This window comes from Patiria miniata, unplaced genomic scaffold, assembly GCF_015706575.1.
Source record: "Patiria miniata isolate m_02_andy unplaced genomic scaffold, ASM1570657v1 HiC_scaffold_5, whole genome shotgun sequence".
Taxonomy (NCBI): Eukaryota; Metazoa; Echinodermata; class Asteroidea; order Valvatida; family Asterinidae; genus Patiria; species Patiria miniata.
The window spans coordinates 36,710,789-36,727,858 of NW_024037072.1; the positions used below are offsets into that span (position 1 = coordinate 36,710,789).

Here is a 17,070-nt window from a genome sequence, read left to right on the forward strand (position 1 = left end):
AATTCTCTTATGGTGTTGTGTTATGCCCCAACTATCGCATCGGTCCCAACTATAGTTGGGACTGTCCCAACTATAGTGCGACAGTTGTTCCGCGGCGCTGGCACCACGTGCATGCATGCCGCAGGGCCGGCCACGTGGTACTGCCTAGTTGGATGAGTTGTCCAACTATAGATGGGCCCCACCAATAGCTAATTTCATTAGTTCCAACATGGAGCTAAGGGGGGGGGGGGCCTAGGAACATGCGGTAGGGAATGTTTTAAAGTTGTACATCAATGTAAACTATAGTTGGGACCGAAAAATAAAAAGATTGGAGTGGCCCAACTATAGATTGGCCCCATCAATATAGCTAATTTCATTGGTACCAAGTAAAGTCAGACGTGTATCGGAGCTGTAGGGAATGTTTTATAGTCGTACAGCAACGTAAACTATAGTTGGGACCGCAAAATAAAAAAACAATTGGAGTGGCCCAACTATAGATGGGCCCCACCCATAGCTAATTTCAATGGTCCCAAGTAAAGTCAGACGTGTATCAATGTTTTATAATTGTACATCAATCTGAACTATAGTTGGAACACCGCAAAATAAAAAGATTGGAGTGGCCCAACCGCCCAACTATAGATGGGCCCCCTTGATGACTCGCAACTATAGTTAGTTGGGCCAGCCCAACTGTGGAATTACAGTTGGGACGATCCCAACTATAGTTGGGACCGATACCATAGTTGGGGCGTAACAATGGTACACTGTATACGGGTACCGGGTATGTGTATGTAGTTGATACATTGTGACCATATATGGGTAGCTAGCTACCGTTATGTGCGCGCCAGGCATATATGCAGGTCGACACCGGTCAAGGTCAAACAAACTAGGCCAGGTTTTCGTTAGCCAGGTTGAGCTCGGATCAACTTTGCTACACTTTCACTGCTGTTTGGTTGGTCAATCGAGTGATCAGATAGAGTTTTCTATGGCACCCACACCGACCCTCGTAGTCCACGGCGGCGCCGGTGCGTTGAGCCTGGGTCCCGTCTCTATCGATGATCTGAAGGCCGGGATCCTGCAAGCCGCTCGGGCGGGATACAAACATCTCGCCGGGCAGACGTCCTCGGCACTTGATGCAGTGGAGGCAGCTGTTTGCTCCTTGGAAGACAATCCATTGTTCAATGCAGGTATGGAGGCAGGGTGCAGGTCATTTTGCCATGTCATGTTAATTCGTAAACTCATACTTCTTGCTTCTAATCTAAGTTCTAGTTCTTTGGCTTGAAGTTGAATGCATACTCAATAATCCTCAACATGTTCAATTGAAATCCTACAATTTCCTACTACTGTCTAAATTACTTTTGTATTACTATTAGTAGGGGTGGGTATTAGCCCATACTCTTTTAGCTGCCCCCCTCAAAATATGTAGTGACCCATGGGAATCAAGGGGAAAATACTTAAAAAATAATTTGAGACCGTTAACCTACGAAAGCCCATTAGCGCCACTGCAAGTATATATGTTGCGGATTATTTAATTCGTTATTACGGATTATTAATTCGTTATTACGGATTATTAATTCGTTATTACGGATTACTAATTCGTTATAACGGATTACTAATTCATTATAACGGATTATTAATTCGTTATTACGGATTATTTAATTCGTTATTACGGATTACTAATTCGTTATAATGGATTATTTAATTCGTTATTACGGATTATTAATTCGTTATTACGGATTATTTATTCGTTATTACGGATTATTAATTCATTATTACGGATTACTAATTCGTTATAACGGATTATTAATTCGTTATTACGGATTATTTAATTCGTTATTACGGATTACTAATTCGTTATAACGGATTATTTAATTCGTTATTACGAATCACTCATACGTTCTGAGTCATTACTCGGCAACTTAGTATAGCACAGGAGTGGTGCTGGTGTAAAGCAAACGTATGCAAAGATAGCGCCGCCTAGCGGCGCTATATACATAGGGAAAATACTTAAAAAATCATTTGAGACCGTTAACCTACGAAAGCCCATTAGCGCCACTGCAAGTATATATGTTGCGGATTATTTAATTCGTTATTACGGATTATTAATTCGTTATTACGGATTACTAATTCGTTATAACGGATTACTAATTCGTTATAACGGATTATTAATTCGTTATTACGGATTATTTAATTCGTTATTACGGATTACTAATTCGTTATAACGGATTATTTAATTCGTTATTACGGATTATTAATTCGTTATTACGGATTATTTATTCGTTATTACGGATTATTAATTCATTATTACGGATTACTAATTCGTTATAACGGATTATTAATTCGTTATTACGGATTATTTAATTCGTTATTACGGATTACTAATTCGTTATAACGGATTATTTAATTCGTTATTACGGATTATTAATTCGTTATTACGGATTATTTATTCGTTATTACGGATTATTAATTCATTATTACGGATTACTAATTCGTTATAACGGATTATTAATTCGTTATTACGGATTATTTAATTCGTTATTACGGATTACTAATTCGTTATAACGGATTATTTAATTCGTTATTACGAATCACTCATACGTTCTGAGTCATTACTCGGCAACTTAGTATAGCACAGGAGTGGTGCTGGTGTAAAGCAAACGTATGCAAAGATAGCGCCGCCTAGCGGCGCTATATACATAGGCCCCTGGTCACGTGCTCTCCACGTGTGAGAACATCAGACTTAATATACAAATAACGAATGTTTGTGAGTGCGATGGTAAGAATAATTTCAGGAGGTGACAGATTGAATGTTCTATTCCACGAGGCGAAGCCGAGTGGAATAGAACATTCAATCTGTCACCGAATGAAATTATTCTTTCCATCGCACGAACGTAAAACATTCGTTATTTGTTTTATACAACACCTGAATAAATTCTCGTCATTTGATTGGTAAATTATAAACTACAATTTATTTTGATTTCAAAGATGTTGAACTACCCCTTCACGAAAATGTTTGAACCCAACGCTGTAGCGCTGGCTCTTTGGAACAATACGCGCTACGCTGAACGCGCACACCAGCATGCATTTTGCACGTAAATACCGCGTCATGGAACAAGCGCAAAGTGAAACGGTATAACGCATGGGTATAACGCATGGTCGCACCGTGCATTATACCGAATAATAATATGTCACGTGATCTACAATTCACCAATCAGATGACGGGGATTTATTCAGGTGTTGTATAATTCGTAATAATGAATTAATAATCCGTAATAACGAATTAATAATCCGTAATAACGAATTAAATAATCCGTAATAACAAATTAATAATCCGTAGAAAAAGGATTTAATAATCCGTAATAACGAATTAATAATCCGTAATAACGAATTAGTAATGCGTTATAATGAATTAATAATCCGTAATAACGAATTAAATAATCCGTAATAACGAATTAATAATCCGTAATAATGAATTAAATAATCCGTATTATACAACACCTGAATAAATCCCCGTCATCTGATTGGTGAATTGTAGATCACGTGACATATTATTATTCGGTATAATGCACGGTGCGACCATGTGTTAAACCTTTTTACTTTGCGCTTGTTCCATGACGCGGTATTTGCGTGCAAAATGCATGCTGGTGTGCGCGTTCAGCGTAGCGCGTATTGTTCCAAAGAGCCAGCGCTACAGCGTTGGGTTCAAACATTTTCGTGAAGGGGTAGTTCAACATCTTTAAAATCAAAATAAATTGTAGTTTATAATTTACCAATCAAATGACGAGAATTTATTCAGGTGTTGTATAAAACAAATAACGAATGTTTTACGTTCGTGCGATGGAAAGAATAATTTCATTCGGTGACAGATTGAATGTTCTATTCCACTCGGCTTCGCCTCGTGGAATAGAACATTCAATCTGTCACCTCGTGAAATTATTCTTACCATTGCACTCACAAACATTTGTTATTTGTATAATAACGAATTAATAATCCGTAATAACGAATTAGTAATCCGTAATAACGAATTAATAATCCGTAATAACGAATTAATAATCCGTAATAACGAATAAAATAATCCGTAATAACAAATTAATAATCCGTTATAACGAATTAATAATCCTTTAAAACGAATTACATAATCTGCAACATATATACTTGCAGTGGCGCTAATGGGCTTTTGTATTAACCCCCCAGCCCAAGTGTACATGGCTCAAAGTGTCATTTTTAAAATATGGTATGGTGCCCCGACTCCTTGTGCACAAAGTGTATGTAACTATTTTTCGTCTCCAGACTATTTTCTCCAACACTGGTCTAGCATATAAATAAGTTAGTAAAATAGAGGAAATAAGGAAACTTCCCTTTATTTTTTGTTTAGTAAATCCTTTTGTTTCACCTCTTAAGTGTATTTATTATGTCATTACAACTTTAACCATTGCCAATACAAATTGTTTCTTTTTAAAAAGAAAAAATCTTAGGTTTAAAACACATGTCCATGCAGCTTTGTATGCGGAATGCAGTTATAATATGTACCGGTAGGTCTACTTTTTTTTGTTTGTTTTGCCTGGGAAAAAAAAAAAATTTCAGCACATACCAAAACAATAATTAAACACACATAAGTTGAAAAACATTTTCCTGAAATTAAATGGACCATTGAAAATTGCCAAAAGAAGAGGATTGCACTTTTAATTGTTTGCAATTTATTGAATTTTTCCTGTTTTCCAAGCTTACACATAACTTGGCTAGTATTAGTCCAAATGTGTTAAACAAGTTCAACTATATGTCAGATAAATTCACATACGCTGAATTGAAAAGGAAAAGCAGAGAATATTATATTTCTATTCACTCAAAAGTCATTGCGGGCATGATTCATGCTCAATGCATTGGACTACTTAGTACTTATCTAAGAGACGCCCATGGCCGGCTCTGTTGAAAATCATCCATCCTGGCATCTGCTTTTGTTACCCAAATATAGCTTCAAATTTTTCTAGTCTAGGGCCTAGTCTTCCATATGCTCATTTACTCATCAACCTGGTCTGATGATATGAATGGTCCTCCCTAGTCCCACTAACTGGGTCGCTAGAACTCCTTTTTTGACATTTGGGATGTGGTCGCTAGAACTCCTTTTTTGACATTTGGGATGTTGGTCTGTCGTACTAGCGACCCACTAAGGAAATATTGTCAATGTAACAATTTCTAAAAATCACGCAAAATACTTAAAGGGAAAGTATAACATTTGCAAACATCAAAAAATAAAACTACCAAATCATTTTGAAATACCTTGCTGGACTGTTAGTGAATGACATTGTAAAGCATCCTGTAAAATCATGGCACCTGGTATACCAGTAAATACTGTCATTTTCAAGAAAAGTGGTATTTTTGTATCAATTTCCAATGCTGATCGGCCGATCAGCATTGGAAAAAACTGGCTTTTTTTTCAAATACTGGCCCCAATTGACCATCACACTTGTTTGCAATCGATTACAAACCTATGAACGGGTACGAGCCAGCTAGACTGGTTCCTAGACCTTACAATTCCCCAATGTATGTAAACTGCTCTGTTTCTTCTTATATGGAGTCAGGGAACCAGACTACAGGAAAATGATTGTTTTTCTTGGTTTTTATAGCATTTTCGAACCCAAAACCTCAAAAAGTCAGTGTAACTGTATTTGCTATATATTTCCAATTTCTGAAAATTACAGTAAAAGCAAATGATGTACATGTATATATATTCCCTTTAACAAAACTACCTTTGAAAGCACCTACTGGCTTCTCCACATGTCAAAGACAAAGTAATGGGGCTTCAAAGCCTTCAATGATACTCACGATTACTTTGTGGGTTGCAAATCCGTGAAATTCAACCAGACATCGTACCGCAATCATTGAATAATGTTAATGGCTTTGATCTATCAACGCATTGTATTAACAAACTCCGCATGTAGATCGCGCGCGGTCGTGTCCCGGCCCCTGCTTCACGTACGTGTTTGTATGTGTACATGATGTAAGTCCATACTACCATATACAATGCGTTGATAGATCAAAGCCATAAACATGGCGGGTAAAAAAATTTTGCCACTGGTATCAAATGAGGGGAATAATCGTCATAGCGAAGGGTAAAAATGACTCCAAACTGGAAAATGATATTTAAAAGATGATCTTTTGCTAAAAAAAAAAATTGGTTTTAGTACTCAGAAACTCAGATTGCACCACTGTGTCTAAAATCCAAACCCCACGCTGTTAGGGCTTCTCGCTTCACGCTCACATTAGTACTCATCAAGGTATGGTCCCCCCCCCACACTTTTGAGAAGCGATTGACGCCCTTGGCCCCACCCTCGAAGAGACAAAAGTCTGGAATCTTTTTTTTTTTCGTGATGTAGCACTTGGGTGAGCTGTCCAAGTGCTAGAAAGAAAAGGGAAATTATTTTTTGCGCACAAAGCCTCCCAATTGTTTTAAGACATGGCTTCGCCCATAAAAGGGTCAGAAAAAAAATGGCATCAAATGGCATTGTTTTGAACTTTTTGAGGTTTTAGTGATCCTGAGAGTTTCAAACAATGTATCCTGAAAATGAATATTTGGGCTACCACAAGCCCACTGACTATCCTCCAAATCACTATTGCCGAGAGTCCCCTGAATCCCTAGGCTTGAGACAAATCCAATGTTTCAAAAATACTTTTTTTTGGACAGTATTGGTAACAACTTTCTTTTAATTGGTTTTGTTGTATTAGGTAAAGGATCAGCGCTGACTGTAGAGGGCAGCATTGAGATGGATGCGATCATCATGGAGGGTGCGGATCTACGGACAGGGAGCGTGGGTTGTGTGCAAAACATTAAGAACCCCGTTAGCCTTGCAAGATTGGTCATGGAAAAGGTGAAGCATTGTTTTTGACAATATTTTCTCTCAGTCGCATTAGGCCCAAGTCGGCAAATGCACCACCATGGTCGTTGCTACTGGAGGGGTGTGGGGGATGTCATATTCCCCACAAATACGTTTTTTTGTCAGCAGGATCATTGACCTAGCTCCCCCAGTAATTGTTGTCAATACAATCTTTGTCATGCGGGCTAAATCGTATATATGTACGCCGCAACAAAGAGCACCCATTTTTGTCTGATAATATCCAAGAGTGTCTGCTTTGAACAGCTTCTCCCCCCCCCCACCCCAATTTTTTGGAGAAAAATAAAAAAAAAAAAACCTAAAATCATCAATTACTACCTGTCACCCCTGAGTACATGCAGACACTTCCATATGGTCATACTCACAAAAATTGCCCCCTCCCCCAAAAAATTCCCTACCTACCTACCCCATTTTCAAATGCCATGTAATCCGAAGCAGAAATATTTGGGGGGGGGGGGCCTAAACACCCCTTGATATTATTCTGTTAGGCTTGCTGTCATCAAGAAATGTAGGTGATTTCTAACAATCAGTCAAGTCGTTTGGCATCACATCAGATTAGGGGCCGTTCACAATTATCAACATTTTCACGAGCGTACAAACCGTACGCTGGGGGGGGGGGGGGAGGGTTTTAATGGCAGCCTTCCTTTTTTTTATTTTTGAAATGTCAATATCTTTTCTCGCCCGTTTATGCCCACCTAACGCTTTTTTTTTAATGTCGATCTGTGTTCTCGCCCGTCGCCACAGCCGACAGCCGCAACCGATGCCGCGCCAGGCCCAGCATTGCATCCCATGAACGTATTGTGTACAGAATGCGCGGCATTGTCCTACACACGTACATGAAAATGTACTTTGTACATGTATAGTCCGTATCCACTGCATGTTTTTAAAGGCCGGTGTCACATGTCATGGCCAAAAACTTGATCTACAAAAGTTACAAAAACCCTTTAAATCACATGCAAGTGTCTATATATAGACTTGTGTGAAAAAAAAAATCAACATTTTTTTTGTACACTTTTAGGGGGGAGGGGGGGGGTCTTGAAAAAGTGTACTCTTTGTACACTTGTGTAAATGTTGATAATTGTGAACGGCCCCTTACAGACCGTTTGGGTACTGGGCCTGGTAAGCCAATCCCTTTCACCCCGATTGGTGTGACGCCAGCAGCCGCCCTGTTACTGATGCGTGACACCCCGATCGGTCCGAACCGGTGACTCAGGATTTGAACGATAGGCAACAAAGATTGAAGTCTGGTCATTGTTGAAGAGTTATTCCACTCAAATCTGTTATGACGGATTACTGGCCGCCAACTCTTTGAAGCTCACATTCATTGTTGCCTGAAGAAGGCAACAAAATTGGTTCCTTTGTGATGAGCCAGAGCGTGACGCAGAAGCCTGGTGGAGTTAATCTGGGCCCTAGAGCTATCAGTTCCACCCAAGGTCCAAATCCCGTTGACATACTGGGCGGGCTCAACCCCAAGCGCTCCAGGAAGGGATTCTAATTTGAGGCCTGGCCTTACTCATTTTTGGAAATAAAGTGTGCTATCGACGAGATTGTGTTTCATGATCAAAAGCCTGCCCATGGCTTTTCACTGTTTTCTCAAAAAGTGTACTATCCACTGATCTTAAACTTCAACAGGTTAGGTTTGAGTAGTGTTATTATTGGAAACAAACAAAATGCATGAAACGCAAATTATCTTATATTCCTAGGCATGTATGTCTTCAAATTAATATTATTAACATTATTATAAATCATTTCTGGTAATGAAACCAAGGATTCCTCAAAAGCGCCCTAGGCACTGTAGCTTGCAAGCCTGAAGAAATCTGTGGAGAGAAGTCAATGAGAAGAAGTTACAGTTTTAGAGGTGGGAGGAAAAGCCCAGAAGAATATTCTGGGGACAACCCACGGAATCAGGCAGGGACTGAAAACCCAATCCACATTTTTGCCCAGGCGGGATTTGAACCCGGGTCACAGCGGTGGAAGGCGAGGAAAGTACCGCTACGCCAACCTGACTCCCCATTCAACTTGTTTTGATGTGATTTTACTTTGCCATTGTCTTTGATTGCTACCTTGTAACCTATAGCCTTTCTGGAATTGAATAACTCGCTAAACTCGGTAAACATTTTCTTTTCTTTTCTATAGACAGAGCATATTTTACTGGTTGGCGACGGAGCCAACAAGTTTGCCAGGGAGATGGGGGTGCCCGAAATCCCATCGGAAGAACTCATCACGGAGAGTAAACGCAAGTTCCTGAAAGAGAATGAAAAGTTTCAATCATCCGTCAAGTATCTGTATAAAGAGAGGTGAATAAAATGTCTCAAAAAGTATCAAAACATAATTAGTTTGTAATCAACCACATTGAACACATTAACTCTAACTCCCTAGGGGGTATGCAACATCGTATTGAAATTGGAGGATTCAGGACTGTTAAGGCTATTTCAGTAACACTTCAATATTTGCTCTTTTCACACTCCACCATTGGGCATGCACAGCCTCGATCTGGCAACTTTACACAATGAAAATAGCCGGTTCAGTGATCTGAAACCCGGACAAGGGAATCACTGAAGCGGCTGTATTTATTGTGTATAAAGTTGCCAGATCGAGGCTCTGCATGCCCATGGCGCAAGTGTGAAAAGAGCAAATTAACTATCTGATAGGAATGTACATTGTATTCAAGCAAGCAATGCTAATTTGTGTCAACGTTGGCAACGTTTGTGAAAATTGGAACTTGCCTCTAACATTGCAACAAAAAGGCAAACGGTAGTCCTGACTCCTGATTCGTTAGTATGTTTTCCAAAATGGCCGACACACAATGAGCATAATGATTTTGTCTGGGTGAAATTGTGCGACAGAGAAACACATGCACAATTTTTGGGGTCTTGTAACTGGATTTCATTACTAACGCAAGTGCCCCCGGGACACTTTTCGCCTGCATGCACACTCTTTTAAACCACCATAACTACTAGCGCCTGGATTATTTTTGCCGAAAATTTCAAGGCAAAATTTTCGAGCCAACTTCTGATGTACGTAACAGCCAAATGCCACAAATACTGATTCGCAAGAGTCATTTCAACAGTATTTGAACGATATTAACTGCCGAAAACTCATATGTTTTAATATTCCGGGGTGTGCACTGGAGCGTAAATTGAACAACAATAGGCCATGCACAACGGACAAAAAAAAGATCAACACTCAGTCCGCCTCCACAGACTTCACAGATTTTGTGTGCATGTACAAAACTGATGCACGAGGGATTAGTGTATTTAGACGTCAGCCGGAGGTGAGTGGAGGCAATCTTGATGTCTTAACTCGTCGGATGTGCCGGCATAAACAGCCAGTGCATGTTATCATGTCCTCCGATGCGAACTGGTTAAATGATGTTTTCTTTGATAGAATCCATGTCTAGGGAAATAATTTCACAGGGTATTTGGGACAAGCCCTATCTCCACTTTGAACAAGGATTTTTTTTCATTAAAACGGGAGGTACTTTCTGGGTACCAAATGATTACCAAATGTTTCTACAGGCTTCTACAGAACAATTATAATTGAGATGTTAAATCTGGTTTGTAGGGAGATGGGTATGGATGACCATGACACAGTAGGAGCCGTCGCGGTTGATGCCCACGGAAACGTTGCCTGCGCTACCTCCACGGGCGGAATCACAGCTCAAATGGTCGGACGTGTTGGTGACACCCCCCTCATTGGTAAGCCCCTCCCCCACAATAGTCCGGAGACATACTGACGTCACACTTTGTAACACATGTGTGTTTTCTTATGGGAGCCAGGTGGGATGGAAAATCACATGCTCAGTCCCATAAGAAAGTGCTCATGAATGTAAACAAAATTGTGACGTCGTTTAATCTCGGGTCTATTACCACTGCTTCCTGGACCATTTTATTTTGCTTGGAACGTTTCTGATGCTACCAAAAATCAATCTGTCCAGGACATTTTGGTAGGGCTGAGTCAATTCGAATAATTGAATATTTGAATATTCGACCTTCCAATCGATCGAATATTCGAATATTCGGTTATTTGGCCATTCCAAATTCCCTCAAAAGCAAAAATATGTACACAGTCAACGTACGTGAGCACGTCAGCATGCCATGCATGATTTCTTCACAGGTAAGTCAGGTATTTGACAACAATCAGTTGTTCTTCAGTCGTCAGTAATTTAAAGATTAACAATTACCAGAGAAGCTAGAGTGACGGATTCCTTGTTTGCATGGGGGACGTATTAAGCCGTGATCCCCAAACACGGCGGGTGGCGTCAGCTATTGTGACTCTCCGACCCTTAACTCGCAAACAGGAACCGAGCATATCTATTACTGGAAGCTTCTTGAAGTCTACAAAACGGTGTACTTCCTAGTCACAGTATTGAGGATAAAAAATCACTTTTATAGTAATCACACTTTTGTCACCAAGAATTGAGGAAATGATTTTATATCATTTTAAATAAACTTATTCTCAACAACCAAAAACTCCAAGAAAAAAACCTATGATATTTAGTGTCTTTATTCAATGAAATATGGGTCTTTGAATTGTAAATGCATATTTAAGTTTATGCAAATAATGGGCGTGGGCGTGGCATACACACGCCCCAGCTTGACACGTGCAAAGCAGTATTTCCTTGATTGCCCACAGGGGATGTATTATAAGCTGTGTACCCAAAACACGAAGGGTGACATTTCAGCAACCCACCTAAAGGAAAAAATATCGCCAGCCGAGCTCCGGCGGGCGCATTGTTGGCGGGCTAATTAGGGCACAGGTGCGCTGACCCGGTTCTTTTGTCTGGCTAAGTGCGTGCTCTGGAGATAACTTTCTAATAGATAGGCCACTAAAAGGTTTGGATTTTCCAACTTGCAAAATTTTGATACATTTTGTCTAGCTGTGGTTTTCTATGCTGGGAATCAGGGGTGCGGTGCGGTGAGTTGACCGCAAAGTCTGTCTGGCGAAATAAATGAGAGCTCTTTTGAGTTTGAAATCCTCTCTGTTGTCTGCCCTTTTTCTTGCGTTTTGCTCGACTTGGAGGACATAAGCCAGAGGTTCCCGCTATTATTACTGAAAGTATAATTGCTGAACTAGTTTTTGAAGTGTTTATGTATGTTTTATTTGTGCAAATATTGGGTGCAATTAGCAGACTAACCCAGCGAACAAAGCTGACGGACAGCGAACGAAAATGTGTTCGATAAAAGGGTGCTCTGATCAGTTGAGAGAACTAGATTATTTTGTACATGTACATGTATATAATTACGGAGGCATTGAGGCGAACATCTAACAGCCATAATAAATTTACCCCTAAAAGTAAACAAGAAATTCTATTAGAAAAATCCCAGAGTCCGTAACGTAAATGAACCAAGGTTTTCAAAACGTTTTAATGTAATGTTGGGGTTCATGACAAATTTTCTACAACACCGCCACGTGATGTGGGCAGCATACTGCGTGCAAGGCGATTCCCTATAACCACGTGCATTCGACACGATTGAACAGGCGATGGAAAACTTTTGGGGGAATTGGCTTCGCTTTACAGTGTAATGTACCGCTTCTTGTGCGACCCTGTGCGAGCAGTACGTCCTCAAAATAAGTACATAAAACGGAAAATACAAAGGCCCACACAGAAAAAAGAAATCAAGTTCTTTGCATGAGATTGCAGAGGTCTTCGAATATTCGAATATTCGGCACAGCCCTACATTTTGGGCAGCATTTTCCGTGGTTTTTTTTTTCATTTGAAATCCCTGATGCTAATCATATTGTGCATTTTGAAGGATTCAAGCGTAGTCTTACTCGCAAACCCAGTCCATATCTTACATGTAACTATTTTCACCTTGGGAGATTAATTATTCAGCACTTCCAAATATGGACTAACATACCTAATTGCTGACCAATCAGATTGCTGTTTACAAAAGCTGAGCCAGATTTGACCTATCAAATGAAATGGAAGCACGCCGTGCCATCCTGAAAAGCACTCTCCGTAGAGTTGGCAATGAGCCCCCAAAAATCTGGATATGTTTCGCCCTGTTTTCTCAGGATGTATACATGTAGTACAGCCTGTCTCAAAAAAAATGGTACAATCAGATGGGGACAGATGGGGGACACAATATCAAATGTCCCCCACCCCAGATTTTTGAACTCGTGTCTCATTTTTAAATACAGGGCCCTATTATGTGCTACAATGCCTCTTTTGCTATGAAAATATTGTTTAAAGTGGTCAGAAATTGCCTCAGATCGCTCCACAGAGCATCTAGAATCCACATTTTTTGCAGGGCCCTTAAGCAGGCCCCGAACCCCATGCCTGAAGTTTATAGTAGCTGATTCAATTACTCCAACCTCAATAAATAATGTTTAAATGTGTATCTTTTGGTTAGAAAAAAAAGTTAAAGTGGTCAGAAATTGCCTCAGATCACACCACACAGCATCTAGAATTCAAATTGTTTTTGCCTTAAGCTCATAGTAGCTGATTCAATGACTCCAACCTTGATAAATGTTTAAATGAGTATCTTTTGCTTACAAAAAAAAGTTACAGTTGTCAAAAATTGCCTCAGATCCCACCACAGAGAGTGTCTAGAATCCATTGTTTCGGGGCCCTTAAGCTGGCCCCAAACCCCACACCGTAAGTGCTTCGCACTTCGCGCTCGCATTTGTTCTGATCACAGGCATGCAACTTTTCCTCGGATCCGCTGATTCCCTCATTTTTTACTTCTCCCGAATGCCATTACACATTCAAAAATACTGCACAAAGTCTTGTGTGGTTTGGAGTTTACTCTTTTTTTTCTTCTAAATTTCCAGTTGCATGCCTATGATCAAGGTATGCCCCCCCCCCCCTACTTTTGAGAAGCGATCGACGCCTTTGGATAGAAGAACTTTTTGGTGGAGTGCTGTGGCCTCGTGGTTAAGGGCACTGATTCGTGGTCTGCGGGTAAAGCTGCAGGTTGTGGGTTCGAGTCCTAGCGGGGTCATGGTGCGTGTGCCCTTGGGCAAGGCGCTTTGTCACTCGTTGCTTCTCTCCACCCAGGAGTAAATGGGTACCTGTGAGGGCAGAGATGGTCATTGTGCATGGATGATTTAGCTTCCTTGCGCCTAACAGGCAGCATCGAGCTGAGAAGGTTTTAGGAGTGTTTGCCCGTTGAAACAGGGATAATAATAATTGTAAAGCGCTTTGATAACCCGCTGTGGCGTAAAAGCGCTATATAAATGCCTGTTATTACTACTATTACTGTAATAGGGCGACAGGTTTTGCGAACTCCGTCCACAATAGGGGGATACACCTTATTGAGGCGACAAAATAACTGTCGCCCTTTTATGAAAACGACCCTTAGGACAAGGAATTTTGCTGTCGCTAACCATCTAGATCGATTCCTCATGGTCCAATTAGTATAAATACTAAATTTCGTGGAAAAAACATAAGGTAAACTTGGGTTAGGTGACAGTTTAGGTTTGTGCACAAGTCTATGGGAAAGTCACCCTATTGGGGCGAAAAGAGTAAATATTATTATTATTATTATTATTATTATTATTGATCTTGCTTTTTGCAGGGAGTGGTGGCTATTGTGACAATGCAGTGGGTGCTGTGTCAACCACAGGTCACGGTGAGGCCATAGCTAGAGTCACCCTGGCTCGCAACATCATTTTCTACATGGAGCAAGGTAGGTGGGCATTAATAATTGTAAACTAAACAAAGAAATTGCCTGGTGGTGCAGAATTTGAAAATGCATAACCTCTAGATTTACCGTAATGGCACTCTACTGTTAAACTGAGCTGTCCAGCCCTATGTTAGTGGTCGCCCATTTTGTCAGTATCTTTGTTCAAGGGGCGCTAGTCAGAAACCATAAACCCGTATATGCCATGTAGCCAGGGATCACGCCCAAAGTTACCGTACAACACCAGCCACTGGAGCGGGATTTGAACTTGCGACCGCTAGATTACTTAACAATATGGTAATCCACACTGCACACAATTTCTTTGTTCAATTTAATATTTTTTTGGTTGGGGTAGAATTAGTCATCCATTAAAACACACACACACACCCAGTCATGTTCACACCGTCGATCGTGGACGTGCTATCGTCCCTCTTTTGTTTGTACCCCAACTTTTAAGGAAGACTCCCATAGGTTTTGTACACGACCCCAATCGCGGACGTATGCTGGGAATTGTGGACGATTATTGTTTCTCTTTTGTTCTCTGGTACTTTTTAGTCCATGGTTTGAATAGATGAACACGCCCACACTAGCACGTTTGTTTATGGTGTAAATCCAGAATTTTCTTTTGTTCTTCCCTTTTCCTTTGTTTGTCCTTTAACTTTTTGGCAACAGCTCTCTTTGGTTTTGTTCAAGTTTTCTAATCGAGGTCGTCCTCGATTTGGTTCCTGTCCTCCATTCACCGAAGATGTTGCACGTGCGTGTCCTTGCTTTACACCATAAATAAACGCGCATGTTTGTTTATGGTGTAAATCAAGGATATTCTATTGTTCCTCTTCCCTTTTCCTTTGTTTATACTCTAACTTTTTTTGCAACAGCTCTCATTGGTTTTGTACACGTTTTCTAATCAAGGTCATTCTCGATTTGGTTCCTGTCCTCAATTCATCTCGATTTACATCATTAACAAACGCACATACAAAATTTAGCATATACTGGTACAGGTCAAGTGGCAAGATTCCATTTTATTCAATATCAATTTTCAATATTTACATTGTCCATTGTGAATGTAAAATAAAAATGTACAGGTAAGAATATCTGAACATTGGTAATTATGGAGGCATATTCTAAAGCCCGTGGTTTACATGTAGCTGTATCAAAACATACGATATTGAAGTTTGCAGACATAGTCCGTTGGAAGATCAAACACTTTAACCTTTTAGTTTTGTAAAAATGATTGTTTCTATTTGAGCAATATTAAGTATTATTAACACAAACCACCTGTTGTCAATGAGTACCTCTAGAATAGAGTTGGCAACATCATCATGTTATAAGTATTTTAAAAGTAGACATTTTCTCTGTTTGCAGGCTTGTCACCGCAAGAGGCACTGAAAAAAGGCCTGGCATACATGAAGGAACGAGTGGATTCTTTAGCAGGCGGTATCGCAATCAGCAACAACGGCGAGATTGGGCATTACTTCAACACAGAGGGCATGACCTGGGCGTCGGTACAAAACGGAGAGTTGCACTATGGGGTGTCTCCGGGGGAAGATCTTGTCACGACGTACTGAGGAAGTTGTGTGGATACATGGGTATGCATTTTGTTCTTTTCCTTCGTAGATTATAGAAAAACTTAAAACAAGATGGTGGACACATTTTTTAACATTGTTATTTCACGAGTAGTTGAACACTTATATCATCTAAGTATATACCAAATTTCAGCTTAATCTGTTGTTGCGGACGCTAGTGTTACTTTTTGAACCATCTCTAAGGAACATTTCGAAGACGATCAAAAAAATTATTTGCCGACCCAACCCATGTGCATTGTTCAGCAAAATGCTGTAGGCGCTACGGCTGACGGATTTCGGCCCGGCACACAGTGAGAAGGGCAAATTTTGATAAAATTGGGTTTTCTTGATTAATTTCTCATACTTTTAAAAAAAAAAAAATTCGTAGCCAGGTCTACCATGGAATTGCCCATTTTTAAAATTTATTCAGGAGTTTGTATGCCATTGAAAACCGTTTTAATGAAAATCCTCTTGATTACAATGGGATAAGCATTAGTCTGGGATAAAAAATGTTATAATTTGTGATGCGATCAAGCTACATGAGTCGTTTGTCGACCCTGGTCAAATTTTTTTAATTACAGATTTGAAAAGAGCACAATCTCAGCATTACTGCTATGAAAACCGCATGCTGGTGCCATCTTTAGTTCAAAAATTATGGAAGTTGGAACACCAAGAGATGTGATGCAGTGATGTGATGAAGTGGCCCTATTTTGGCCTGTATCTCCAAATAAAAATTCCCGACAAACGACTCATTTAGCTTGATCGCATCACGACTTTAATCCAGTCTTTTATAATGGCAAATATACATTATTGTTCAGTCAGTGAATTTCATTCGAGACCTACGGGTATGCAATAATGGCAAATATACATTATCGTTCAATTAGTGAATTTCATTGGAGACCTACCGATATGCAATAATTGCAAATATACATTATTGTTCAATTAGTGAATTTCATTGGAGACCTACCGGTATGCAATAATTACAAATATACATTATCGTTCAATCAGTGAATT

At 40.0% G+C, this 17,070-nt stretch overlaps 1 protein-coding gene across 1 annotated transcript; it reads left to right on the forward strand.

Moving 5' to 3' along the window:
- Nucleotides 1–961: 961 nt before the first annotated feature.
- On the forward strand, nucleotides 962–16,416 carry LOC119741556 (isoaspartyl peptidase/L-asparaginase-like). Its single transcript, XM_038217358.1, has 6 exons — nucleotides 962–1,163; nucleotides 6,700–6,842; nucleotides 9,003–9,163; nucleotides 10,431–10,564; nucleotides 14,390–14,500; nucleotides 15,857–16,416. The coding sequence occupies exons 1-6, from the start codon at nucleotides 962–964 to the stop codon at nucleotides 16,057–16,059; spliced, it is 954 nt and encodes a 317-aa protein (XP_038073286.1). The 3' UTR covers nucleotides 16,060–16,416.
- Nucleotides 16,417–17,070: the final 654 nt, after the last annotated feature.

Excerpts from the sequence above, each read along its gene's own strand:
- LOC119741556 (XM_038217358.1), top strand. The coding sequence starts at position 962 with ATGGCACCCACACCGACCCTCGTAGTCCACGGCGGCGCCGGTGCGTTG. Across the intron at positions 9,164-10,430 it reads AAGTATCTGTATAAAGAGAG|GGAGATGGGTATGGATGACC; the intron begins GTGAATAAAATG and ends TCTGGTTTGTAG. Across the intron at positions 14,501-15,856 it reads CATTTTCTACATGGAGCAAG|GCTTGTCACCGCAAGAGGCA; the intron begins GTAGGTGGGCAT and ends CTCTGTTTGCAG.